The sequence below is a fragment of the Schistocerca serialis genome, chromosome 2, assembly GCF_023864345.2.
Source record: "Schistocerca serialis cubense isolate TAMUIC-IGC-003099 chromosome 2, iqSchSeri2.2, whole genome shotgun sequence".
NCBI lineage: Eukaryota > Metazoa > Arthropoda > Insecta > Orthoptera > Acrididae > Schistocerca > Schistocerca serialis.
Window position 1 is genome coordinate 446247556 of NC_064639.1, and position 14341 is coordinate 446261896.

Consider the following 14341-nt stretch of genomic DNA (forward strand, 5'->3'; position numbering starts at 1 on the left):
GAATCGGAAGGCCAAGTTTCTCCTCCCATAATTTTCCATCAAGCCCTAGTAAACACCACAAAAGCACTTCTGCAATCACCCTCACAGCGGCTTCTACCAGTCACAAGACTCCACGAGCTCCGTGGCACCCATATAACTCGTCTGCTCTACTCAGTGGGCAATTCTGATCAAAGTTAACAATCTTTTTCTCTTTTCAGGAGAAGCTGCCAGTTCCTGACACGCAAATTCCCACGCAGAAAGGTGGAGATGTTGTGATCCCGACTTGTTTCTTACAAGTCCACTTTAGGCCGCGTGTTTTGAGTTTCTGTACAGGTCTAAAGTGAACAACACATTTATCATGGATATCATTATCAGGATGGCCTGAACGTTACTGCATATCTGACCAGAGCCCTACCTAAACTAAGAGAAGTGCTTTTCTGCCCCAACATAATCATTTCAGGGCTGGCATAAATGTTGCGTTCCTTCTAAAATTATTTTGAAGGCTTGATGTTTCCCAAAAAACTCTGTAGGCAGACGGACGGCACCACCTGATGGCTTTCTCGATAGCTTCCAGTCCATGTTAAACATGGAAACGCTGGCCGCTGTGGCCGAGCACTGCTGATACGGTCGCCGGTTCGAATCCTGCCTCTGGCGTGGATGTGTGTGATGTCCTCAGGTTAGTTAGGTTTAAGTAGTTCCAAGTTCTAGGGGACTGATGACCTCAGATGTTAAGTTCCAGAGTGCTTGGAGCCATTTTTGAACATGGAAACTCGCGAATTTTTATGACCGCCGTTGCTGTTCACAAAGGGCATTTACAATACAGGCATAAAGAATTGTTTTTGAGACCTATATTTCTCTAGTACTCCTTGCCCCTGTTATGGCAAGAGGCGCCGTACAGGCAGGTCCAGGTAGGCCGTTTTTCGCCTCTTCTATGAACGCATTGTCTGCACACTGGTGCTAGAGATTCTTGCGTCCAGTATTCTGTCCCCAGTAAGTACTTCGAGATGTTCCTTTCCCTAACAGCTGCTCATGGTTTTCAACCCCCAAACGTCCACTGCAAGATTTACTGTTAAATGACCAAACTGCCTGCTTGTTCTCAACACCAGGAAAATAATTTTTGAAGGGCAGCCACTATAAAGGTCCGACATGCATTAACAACATACACGTTCCCATCTGTGTCTGCTTATGCTGGTAAACTTCCGGTCGTTTCACAAACACAATGTCTCATCGTGCTACTGAGTATGTAAAATATTGAGAGAGTGACTAGTCATGTATCTGCCAGGCATTTAATTCGTGCTGGTATCGTTGGAGGAGTGATGAAACGTTTTGATAACAGCGTATTTCATCCATTTATGACATGCAGAAAAATTTAAAGACGCCTAGTAAAGTTAGATTTTTCTTCTTTTGGCACTGTACTTATGAATGCTACTATTATTTAGAACAAACTTCATGAGACAAAGCGTGTCCTTTGCTTCTGTAATTAAAACACCTAATTCTTTAAACTATTATGTACAAGGCGATAGAGACTACGTATTACTCTTTTGATATGCTTCTCTCCAATGGAAATTATCTTTCTTAAATATCAGTTAGCTCAGAAAACAATTTGATTTAATATTAATAAATGAAACTAAGAAAACATTGTTAACTTAAAGACTGGTCGCTATCCAAGTCTTACACTAATACGAAGAACAAAAGTGACACAACTCGTTTATTAAATAAGCTGTAAAATGTATATTTCTCTTTTTAAATTTAAATTCTCGTGTGTATGTGTACCCTATCGTTTTTGTCTTCATTTGTATCTCGTGCTCCCACTTTAGATTTTACACCAGTGTTGTACCATCAGATGTGCAGTAACGGAATATACTTTGGTTTCTTAAAGTTCAGATGGGTCATTTGCTGAAAAACAGCCAATAAACCATCTATCCATATTATATGCAGTTTCCTCCATCATGCTCTGTCTATTAGGATTAGTTATAATACCTGTGTCATCTGAAAGAAGCACTGATTTTACACCAAGTGTAATTAATGGAGGATCAATAGCGTAAGTGAGGAGAAACAGAGGAATATTGTACTTGGTGGAACTGGATTAACAATTCCCCCAGTCAAAATACAGTGACGGAATAAAAATTGCAGTACCAAACAATAATTAATGTAGATCATCAGGTTACCTTCCATTAGGAAAGTGGTTGTATTCAGCGATTGTTACGTAATTTATAAATGATAGAGTGTAGCAATCAGTCGTCTTTTTTTTTCTCGGGTTTTATTACGCAAATCCAGATTTCGGCTAGTGCCTAGCCATTATCAATGCACTGTTTTTTAATCTCGATGCATGTTAGTTCCCCGTTGTTCGGGCGTCAGTCACAGTTCTTTGAAAAAAATAAAATAAAAAGGACGACTTATTGCTGTGCTCTGACATTTATAAATTAATGTAGAGTTGCCAAATTTCGGGAATATATTTGTCTAGGCAGCATATTAAAGTGATTAACACTGCAAGGTCACAGGTTAATGTAAGTGCGAAATAATCATTGCAAATGTGAAAAGCTGGTATATTAATAAGCGATGTAACCGCCAGAATGTTGAATGCAAACTTGCATACATGCATGCGTTGTGTTGTATAGGTACTGCATGTCACTTTGTGGGATGGCGTTCCATACCTGTTGCACTTGGTCGTTCGGTGCCGGGACGTTTAATGCTGTTTGTGGATGACGCTGGTATTCTCGTCCGACGATGCCCCATATGTGATCGACTGGAGACAGATTTGGTGGTCGAGCAGGCCAAAGCAACATGTCGACACTCTATAGACGATGTTGGGTTACAACAGCGGTATTTGGGCGAGCGGCATGGTGTGGGAAAACACTTCTTGGAGTGCTGTTCATGAACGGCAGCAGAACAGATAGAATCAGCAGACTGACTTACACATTTGCAGTCAAGGTGCGCAGGATAGTCACAAGAGTGCTCCCGGTGTCATACAAAATCGCACCACAGACCACAACAGCAGATGTAGGTCCAGTTTGTCTAACAGGCAGACTGGTTAGTTTTGGCCCTTCAATTAGCCTCCTTCAGACCAACACACGGCCACCACTGGCACCGAGGCAGAACCAACTTTCATCAGAAAACACAAAGACCTCCACCGTGACTTCCAACGAGCTCTCGCTTGACACCACTGACGTCGCAAATGGCGGTGGTTTCGGGTCAGTGGAATTCATGCTATAGGGCATGTGGCCCGGAACTGTCCCTGAAGTAACCGAGTTATAACAGTTCGTAGTGTGACTGTGGCGCCACTTGCTAGTCAGCTGCTGCAACAGACGCAGTGCGATGCGCCAGAGCTAAACGCCGAACGCGAAGGTTTTCCCTCTCGGCCGTGTAGCCGTCTGGAGCCCAGTACTGCCAGCAATCATCTGCAGTGGCTGCATTCCTGCCATGCAATTCTGCAGTATCGCAAAAGGAACATCCAGCTTCTCCTTGCCCTATTACACGATCTCGTGTCAACTCAGCGAGGCGTTGATAATGGCGTCTGTGTTGCCTTAAGGGTATTCTTGACTAACATCAACTCACCAGGTCCAATCTCAAGGATAACTAACGCCAGCGACCATCAAAACGTGTATTTAAGGCAAATCTGAGTCGTATCCTACTAGTAGCGTTAACAGCGTCACCCTTAAGTAACTGGCGTGAGATTGGAATAGATATCATCTTTCAGATGTAGAAGCATACCCACCAAGTTTCGTTTATGTTGCATAACTCCTTTTTGGTCTTGCGATTTTTTTTTCCATGTGAGTAAGTACCCTGTCTGCAGTTTATCAATGACATAGTACCTCTTTCTGCTCTCTTTTTGGTAAGCATGAGAAGAGCCACATACTATTTTTACCGTCAGTTCCATAAAAACTGGTTTATGTAACTTGTGATGTACACAATCAAATTTTCTGTATATGCAGCAAAAAATACCGACTGGTACTGTTTTGGCATTTAATCATTGTAAAATTTTGTGAATCAATGCAACAATTTTATTACGTCTTTGTATACCGAATCAATTAATCAACGATGTTTCATTCAAATACTATCTACTCGTCGTTCACAAGTCGTTGCTGAACTTAGGATAACCGGGCAAGTAATGTGTGGATATATGAGGCATATGGCGGTGTTTTAAAAGTACTTGTAAGTAATGTCTGCATTAAATATTACGAAACTCTTACAAGTAGATCGTTTAATAAATTTAACGATTTGGCATTTGAAGAAAAGTGTAAATTAGATGTTTTCGCGAGTGGGGAGATAGCATGATGTCTTGCGAGAAACAATAACTACTCTTTGACAGCGATCTCAGCCTCGAAGATTGACGTCAGCCGTTGAAAAGGTCAGTTAATGTATTTGTAAACATATAACTTTTTGTGAGAGGGAAATGTATAATAACGGTCTTCAAATTGCTTTAAAATTTCACTGCAGTCCGAAATGTTGCGAGGAGTGGAAGAATGCCTTTAAGGAAATACTCTAATTTTACCATCATCTCAGCATTTATAAGTTTGTAAATGAAAATAAAGAAGAAGAGAACGAATCAGCTGGAATCATATGGCGGTAAATGTAAGCTTTTATTAAAGTGAGACTGGTGAAAACCGTTTCGTGGTCCGAGTGAAGGATCACGAAATATTTTAATTTTAATTGTGCTGAATGATCAACATTCATGGAAGCTGCTAGCACCCACTCATAGCCATTTCCATGGAGATGGGCAAATGAGCGTGGTGAGAATTCAAACTTAGGTGTCAGAAAGGTCGAAGGCTGATGTGACAATACTAATGGTGACTGAAATAAAAAGAGAGTTTTCAGGGGCGGACATCCCTCTGCTGCGACCTGGTCGAACAGTCCAAGGGATTGCAGAAGGCGAAAAGAGAATAAATCTATGATAAAACAACGCACTGTCATAATTAGGGGTTACGAGAAATCATATCATGAACGATTTTGCGAGTGTGTCTACTGGAGCCATCGATGGAAGCTAGTATAATAATAGAAGCATTAATATTTCTAAGGTGGATGGTCTGGCATCATTGCAGCCCAGTAAGGGTAGCTTAAGTGGGGGTAGGGGAATCGGGGCGGGGGCTAAAGCGCCCTTAGAGAGAAGCCGGCTGGTACTGGGAAAAGTCGGACGTGCGGCGAACATCAGCTCTACCTCTGTGGCATAATAGGCTTTGTTTTTGCTGACGATGAGTTACCAAAGCCTAATCAAGTACAGTCTCAAAGACAATGAATTTTATTGGTGTTGACAAAGTATATTTTGTATTGCATAGTTAACTGCCTCACCGCCGTGATTTTTTCGTTACTGATGAACACTCGGTCGCGATGATTGGTTTGTATTATTTTTGTGCGTTGGAGAAATCGTGTTGTTAATTGACAACAAATCCCAAACTATCCTGGCGCTGTGGTTTGAAAAGCTCGCGTGAAAGGTATCTTAAATCATATATCGCACAGCATGCTAGAGTTGTGGCAGCTTATAATTGTAAATTCTTACGCGAGTATTGTTTTCTTTCGTATCGGTGGTGTGGATAGAAGAACTTGTATCTTCGTGAAACTGATGTCATTACTGTGCACCTAGAAAAGTGAAGGACACTGGGCCTCGACAGTATATTAAGAGTTTACCACAGTCTGCTTGTAGGAGTAACAATCTCACCCAGAATGGTGTTGTCTTAGAATAGTTCATCATCTGAGTTCATATGTTGAAACACGAAATACTCGTAGTTGCACTGCTGGTAAGGTCAGGTAAAGGTCGAGGATGTGCCGACGCACATGGAAGACGCAGGTCCATCAGGTAAGTCTGTGAATCAGTTGTGTGGTGCACCATATTAGACATCGGCCATCTTATATAGGCAGTTGGTTCATGGTACGTTCTTTGTTAGGGCCTGAACATCCGCTGTTTTCACTTAACGTAAAATGATGTGTTTTAGTCGATTAGCGCCAAAGCGGATACATCGAATGAACGTCAAATACGAGGGGAACTAACAGAGATGTTTCAAACATACGCATCTTATTTCTCACAATGTGCACTAATATGAAGTCAATTTGCAGGATGTAAATATTGAACCAAGTAACACAGTTAAAATAGTATACGAGTTTCAATACAGCTACAGCAAAATACACAGTAATCTAGGAAACGTTTATGCCTTTATCTCAGGTACAGATGACAATCTTTTACGTAGAAAATTACATTATTTCCAGATTATTTTTATGTCCTGCTCCACGTAACGGTATTCTGAGACCCATACGAAACAGGTCAACAGGTCTATGGAAAATATTTGCTTATGCTAAGTGTGTTTAATCTTCATTGGGCCGGCCGGAGTGGCCGTGCGGTTCTAGACGCTACTGTCTGGAGCCGCGAGACTACTACGGTCGCAGGTTCGAATCCTGCCTCGGGCATGGATGTTTGTGATGTCCTTAGGTTAGTTAGGTTTAAGTAGTTCTAAGTTCTAGGGGACTGATGACCTCAGAAGTTGAGTCCCATAGTGCTCAGAGCCATTTGGACGATTTTTTTTCTTCATTAGATATACTCGTCCTTACGCTTATTTCAGTGTGTACTTTTCTAACAACTCCAGCGTAGTCTTCCAACAAATATACCCTATTAGTGCAGTTTTGTATGTGGATAATGCTACCAGCAGCTTATTAGTAGTCGCTGTCAACATTTTTCTGTATTTTTACCTATGAATGAGTGCATTTTTCGTCTGCTTGTAGCAACTGTTCCTTTATGTCGTTGTAGCTCACGACCAGTAGCCTTCCACAAAGCATTGTTAGGCTGCTAGGGCCATACTCAAATAGTAACAGACATTTTTTGAGTCTAATCAATCATTATTCAAGATGCATATGCTCACTTGTGTCCAACTAATTAATTAACACAGAGGACTCATGGAATAAGCAAATGTCAGTTTTACATGCCTGCAACACCTACAATAGCCTTAAGCTATTCATTGGTCTGAAGTTCACTTTTAGGTGATGGAGCAGTAATTGCTGCGACAGTTTTTTGTGTGATAACTCTGTTCATTCGGTGGTTGTTTTGTTATTCCAGGTAAGAGAATTCTTTTATGGTTGTTTTATTCTCGAGAACTGTACAATAATACCTTATGTTAATAGTCACTTTTAGTAGGCACAGTTGTAAATTCGTGTAGTAGAAGTCTTTAAGTATAATTACTAAAATATTGTCATTTAAGATTTGAGGGGCCACTTTTGCTCTATATTGTACCTGCTGTTTGCTCATACTAAGATCAGGACATCTCGTCAGGTGAGAAAAGGGTTGTTAAGTACAATTTAAAAAGGTAATGAAATAGTAGGGCTAATACTAAATGAAAAGAGGAATGTGGATATGCTTATAAGAACAAATTAGTGAATCCATTATCGTGACTAACATAGTGTGGAGTGAAACTGAATTCTGAAGCACAGTCGAGTTTTGTCCCTCCATGCAGGACATAGCAGTGCTGCTGCAGCCCTCGCAGTTTCTACAGAAGGCGCAGTTCTAGGCGTTTGAGTCACAAAAACGAGATTATCTGGAGTGGCGCGACATGGAGGTGGGCAGCCAGCTTCATCGCATAGTAACCACAACACCATCTGTAGGCCAACACTGCCAGTAGTTGGGAGGTATGACACAGTAATGACTGCACCAATGGGTAACCACAAGATCATCTGGAAGACAACGCTGGCGTCAGATGAGATGGCGTGACGGGGGAGTAGGGAACCAGATTCATTATGTGGTAACTACAGCATCACCTGAAGGCCAGCGTGGCCATCAGCTGAGATAGCGTGACTGAGGAGTGGAAAGTAGTGTGACAAGGGCGTGGGAAGTCAATAGCACTAGGTGTTAGTCACAATATCATCTGGAGGCTGGAACTGCCTTCAGCTGACATGGCATGTGTATTGGAAAGTAAGCTGGTTTACCTACATGGGTATATGCCTGTAATCCTTTGGAGAAGAAAGAGATTTGAGCAGAACGGACTGGACGCCATAACATTGTCTTCAAAGAAAAAGAGGAGGTAAATAACTTAAAGTCTGGAACTATTATCTAATAATCCAAGCCAATGATGTTTGGAAAGTGCCTCGCAGTGCATATATTAGCTGACACCCACGCTCCCAAGCCAACTCACTATTATTGTGCCTCATGTGCGGCTTCAGCAAATTTCTATCGTAATTATTATTCTAAAATTGTTAATCAATCACTAGATATGACATGGTAATGGGAGTCAGATGCAATGAGTAGTGACAACAACATCATTTGCAAATCAATGCTGCTATCAGCTGACATGAGGTGACAGAGGTGTGGGTAGTCTTTGGCAGCGAGTGGTAACTACAGCATCATCTAGAGGACAGCACTGCTGTCAGCAAGATTAGGACGAGATGGGAGTCCACAGTGAGCTCAACGAATGGTATCCATAGTACCATCTGGAGACCAGTGCTGATATCTAGTGGGCTGATGAATACGGGAATGTGCAGTCAGTCGTGCTAACCACAAGATCGACTGAAGCCAATGTTGCGATCAGCTTGGATTTCCTGAAAAAGGAGTGGGGTTTCATCTGCACCGAACAGAAACCATAACATTATGTGAAGGTAAGCGTTGCCATTAGCTGAGGTGGCGTGACATAACAGAGGGGAGTTAGCTGCTTCGAGCACTAACCACAACTCCTTGTTGAGAACAACACTGCTGTGAGCTGCAGTAGCATGATGGGATACAGTTAGCCACTTTCATCAACGGGAAACTGGAGGCCAGCACTGCCAACAGGTGACATGGTGGACAGGGGTAGGAGGTCAGCTGCACTGAGTGGTATGAACAAAATCATCTGGATTCCAGCTCTGCCGTCAGATGGGTTGGCGTGACGTTGGAGTCAGCTGCACCGACTGGTAAACTCAAAAACATCTAGACATAACAGCTCCCCTAAGCTGATTTAGAGTGTTGGAGAAGTGGGGTGGAAATTGCATGGAGTAGCATCTGCAGATACCTCAGCAGGGGAGCAGTGCTGTTAACTGGTTTGGCGTGACATGAGTGTGAAGAGGCAGCTGGATTAAGTGCCGTCCACAGCATCATGTGCAGAAAAGAGCTACCATCAGTTGAGATGGTGTGACCGAGTGAGAACCACGTCATCATGTGGAGGTGACACAGCCTTCAACTGGAGTGAAATGATGTAGGAATGGGGAATCAGTTGCACCAAATTGTGACCACATTATCTTGGTGCTAGTTCTGCTGTCAGCTAAGAAGGCATGCTGTGAGTTTAGCAGTCAGATGGACTGAAGAGCAACCATAACATAATCTTGAGGCCTGCACAGCATCAGCTCAGATATAGCTACAAGGGGCCGGACAGACTGGTTACTTGAGTGGTAACCTCAACAACCAGTGTATGCCATTGCTGATGTAAGCTTAAATGGCATGAAAAGCGAGTGGATAATTAGCTGGACCAAATGATAACCGCAATATCATTTGGAGGCCAACGCTGTCGCCATCTGGGATGGTATGACAGGAGAGTGGGAAGAAAGCTTCACTGACTGGTAAACACCACATCGTCAGGAGGGCAACACCACTGTCAGTTGGGATGGCATGAAAGGGAAGGGTGAATCAGTTGCAATGAGTGATAACCACCATCATTTGGAGGCCAGCACTGCCATTAGCTGGCGTGGTGCAACATGGGAGTTTGGGGTCAGCTGCACCAAGTGGTATCGTCTACATCATTGGAGTCCGTAGCTGCTGTTCTTTGAGATAGCGTGATGATGGGTTGTTGAGTCAGCTGCACTCACTGTAACCACAATATTATCTACAGTTCACCACTGCCGACAGCTAGAGAGGCATGTCTTTGGAGTGGGCATTCAGCTGCACTGATGGATAACCACAGAATCATCTAGAGGCCAGTGTTGAAGTCAGCTGAGGAGGCATGATATGAGGCGTTTGAAGTGTCTGGCGATGACTTGCTCCACCCCCAGCCAGGTGCAGAGACTCGAGTTCCAGAACCATAAGGTATAGCTGGTAGCTGATAGATCAGCAATTATCTGATAGTGCTGCCTAGTGAGGGCGAAGCTGCTCGGCCCAACAATAGACTTTCAGCTGGCATGGAGTCCAGAAAACAGTTTAAGTTCAAGTACAAGATGTGCTGATGGCTGAGCGACAAGCATTTATGCGAAATGTTCTGTCCACCTGTGTTGTGAGAGGAGCCCGTTTCTTGTCACGTATGTAACTACAGCAGTGCAGCGTTGAGCCATGGCACATTGCCACTACAGCAGACTGCGGCATTACAGAATGCTGCACCAACTGTATTTTAGCACCCAGCTGAAAATTGTGGTAGGTGCCTCACGCTAACACTCTTCAACAAGTTGCGAACTATGGTATGTGGCTGATGCAACAACACCTAATTTACACTCTACTGCCTCCACTATTCCGTCTCTCAATACCACTCATTCGTCTTCTACAGTGTTACTTACATCACTCCAAGTCAATTGTGGCCTAATGCTCCCTTCGAAAGCTTCAATAACCTCTGGTTCTTTCAAATTATCAAAGTTCCGTTTCCCCTGTAACCCATCTTTCAACAAATTCATCAGTTCTGATCTGCAGTTCATTGACAAAAAATTATGGCCACAGGCCAAAATAGTTCCTGGAACGTTTTGCAGTTTAAAATCTGGTTTCGAAATCTCTGTTTTACCATTGTTATTGTTGTTGTTGTTATTCACCTCCGAATAACTATTGCAGCTTACATCCTTCTGAATCTGCTAATGTATTCATCTCCTGGTCTCGCTCCACGATTTCTACCCCCTTCCCTTCCCCCACCTAGTTACCTCCAACACTAAATTGGTGATCCAGTGATGTCTCAGATTGTATTCTACCAACTGAACCCTTCCTCTAATTAGGTTGTGTCACAAATTTATTTGCTCCCAGTTGTGTTCAATACCTCCTCATTATGTGATCCAACCATCTATTCTTCAGCATTCTTCTCTAGCACAAAATTTCAAAAGCTTCTGTTCTCTTTTTATCTAAACTGTTTATCGTCCAAATTCCATGCTCAGACTTTCACAAAAGACTTCTAAACAGTTAAATCTATTTTCGGTGCTAACAAGTTTCTGTTCTTCATAAACGTTTTTCTTACCGTTACCAGTCTCAATTTCATATAATCTCTTCTTCAGTATTGTTACTGTCCAGGTAGCAAACCTAATCTCCTACTTTCAGTGTCTCGTTTCCTAATACCTTACCTTGGTATTAAAATTTGATTTAAATTTTGAACGCGAATCAATAGCACATTTACCAAGCAATGGAACAGTTGTTTGTCATTAATAATAAACGTGGTATCTATAAACATTTAGGTACTAAACTGACTCACAGGGATTGATAACGTAGTTATTTTCTCTGTACCTACATTTTGTTTAAACGTTAAGTATCCTGCTCTGAAAATATCGTGGAGCATCTCAGAACGAAGACTAACTGAAACCTTAAGAAATCTACTACTCCACAATAGTAACTAAACACTGTTATAGCATGAATTTATTTTTGCAGTTCAATAAATTAGGATACTTTGAAATGTTGCAGCACTAGGGAAACGATCCTGTATTAGTACAATGACTAAGGATTAATTATGGTTCTCCACACAAAGTAGAACTAAAAGCAGTTATTAAGTGCAGATAAAGCAATTAAATTTTCCCTTCTAGGTTACAGTACTCAACTTCAACTTGACTTTACGATAAAGTTAGTGGCTGCGGCGAGCATCTACAGCTAAGATGAAGGCGGCAAACGTATTCATGGCTCTTGAAGTATAAAAGGCTCTGAACATTATCTTCTTGGAGCGGCATTTTTGTGATTCAAAGCCAGCCAATAAATGCCATGAATAATTACCCAGTAATGTTCCACATCTGAGGCAATTTTTTTGGCAATCTATTTGAAAGACGATTGTTGCTATGTTCACTTAGCAGAAGAATGTGATGCCCATTTCTAATGCTGGCAGTCTCTTATGTCCCTTTCACTATTTAGTTTTTTACTTATAAGGCTGTATCTCATTATTTAATGCAGTTCTTTCGGTACCATTCCATTTCGTGGAACATCTACTTCATTACATACACAATTAGATAATTAAGAATCTGTAACTTACAGATGCGTATTAATAAAATAACAAGTCTTCAGAACAGTGTAACATGGAGTTACAAGAACAAATGTTCGTGAGAATAAAACATTTTACAATATTTTTCTCAATATTTTGGTCAGGTTTCGGAACAGTGCCAGCCATTTTGAGGCTAACTGAGGAGCTACTTGACAGAAGTAGTGGCTCCGGTCGCTAAAACTGACAACGGTGTGAAGAGCAGTCTGGTGATGACGTGCTCCTCCATATCCGCATCCAGTGACGCCTATCGACTGAGTACGACGTGGCGGACTGTCGGTGACGCTGGACCTTGTTAGACCTGTTTGGATGGAGTTACTTAGTTCCAAACAGTACTCCGTTTTATTCTGTTCTGTAGACATATGATTTCTAATCCACTATTTTGCAGACACCCAGTGGTTTCTTTGATTTTAGGTGCATCATAATATGTGTTCCTGTGAGTTATCTGCACTTCAAACTAATTATTGAAAATATATTTAAATTTGAAAACAAACTTTCCCCACACCACCTATTTATGCTGCCAGTATGTGCTATTACATTTATTGTAATTCAATTTTCCTGATCTGACCATAACAAGTCTTGAAGATTTCTAATTTCATCACTGGGGATTTTGTATATATATGTACGTGGTTTATTTGGCTTTTGATGTTAAAGCCTTTCATCATCCGGTGGTATTTCTTTCTCAGTTCTCTGTTCACTCGTGCGTTTTGTTTTGAAATTACTTCATCTTCAGGTACAAGACAATTTTTCGTTACGTATTCGTTTATTACTGTCGCTTCGATATATTCTTCATCCAAGCTATCTTCAGAATCTGACCACACTGGAACGCTATATGGTTCTAACAGAAAAGCTTTGCCCAGATAGCTTTCAAATACCTCCTCTGATCTTCGGTCAGATAAATATTCAGGGTCGCTGTTTTCTTCTCTTGCTATCACTCGTCGTCTGAGCTGCCAACTTCGTCTGTTCCAATGATGTCAGCTTTTGCTTCCTATTCTGTGTAATCGTCGTCGACTTCGGTAATTCGTAAGCAATTCTCCGAGTTCATCTCTTCTAGGCTATTGACAACAGTTTGTTGTGTAAGCGTTCCGTTAGTCAGGAATCTTTCTTCTTGAACTCTATGATTTCAACAGCTTCCATTCTTCTCCTCGTTGCAACTGTACTTATGCCCCTACTCTTAATCTCGATGTTATTGGTAGCTCACGTATTTCGAGCAGCACCATTTTATTCACTATTTACCATCTCCTTTGTATATGCCACTTGCCAAGGTCGTGAGCGTTAATTACATTACCATCTAACCTTCTCTTAAAAATCTCCCTCTCGCATTGCTTTAGATCTTTGTACCGATCGTCGGTCTGTTCGTGCCAATTTCCAATTCCTAACAGCTCATTTTCGCAAATTTTTTGATTATTTAAATTGTTGTCGGCCCAAGAACGTGCTCTTATTTTCTCTCACTGGGGTATAATTAGCTATCGAATCAAGCTCATTGCTGTCAAATGTGACGTGATCACTCTGATGTGCTGCCGTTGCTAAAGCTTCTGCATGGACAACTGATCGGTCTGATTTTTCTGTAGCTGACAAGCGCCCTGTTCTCAAGGTCGGGGTTCGTTTCGTTGCCTGCGTGATAGACTCATCCATGGTTACACCTGTCGCTACTCTTGTTGTGGCCTGCAACGCTTCGCAGTGTCTTTTCTTGTGTATGGAATTCATAACGTTTATTTCTGTGTCGTTTCCTGCGTTCGGGCCGTAAAAACCTGTCTGCTTCAGTTTGGCCCGCAACATACGCCGTCCTTAATTTCCACGTCGTTGCCGTCGTGCTAATGTCGCGATATAAATTCTCTGGCGCCAGCGGCTGAAGTACCTCGACCTCTGCCGTTTCCTCATTGAGCCGTGTTACCGCGATATTTATCGCTGTGTTGTCCACTGCCATTTTGGTTTCCACGACTGCTGTTACTATTCTTGTGATGATCACGATTACCTCGCTAATGATATTCATCAACTCTTTCCAGATATTCAATGAGTTGTCGGTACCAGGATCCGCAGAAATATTTTATGGAGTTTCTGCCCCTATTGTCATACATTCTGACCATAATGAATTCACATCAAAAGCAGTCTTGTTTCTGATCTGACGATTTTTCTTCGGTAAACTTTAGTTTGAAATCACTAAAAGACATCTGATCTGTGTTCGGCTTTAGACCCTATCTCTTAGCATCACCCGCTAAGGCACTGATTACCACATATAGCTTTTCATGATTTGTCAAATCTTCAGGAAAAATTCTTTC

At 41.9% G+C, this 14341-nt stretch overlaps 1 protein-coding gene across 1 annotated transcript in view; it reads right to left on the minus strand.

The window, feature by feature from the left end:
- Window positions 1–13697, minus strand: part of LOC126456062 (esterase FE4-like) — a 49823-nt gene extending 36126 nt beyond the window's left edge. The window contains exon 1 of the mRNA XM_050091817.1: window positions 13515–13697. Coding sequence (XP_049947774.1) covers window positions 13515–13697 — 183 coding nt within the window. The remainder of the gene's footprint in view (window positions 1–13514) is intronic.
- Window positions 13698–14341: the final 644 nt, after the last annotated feature.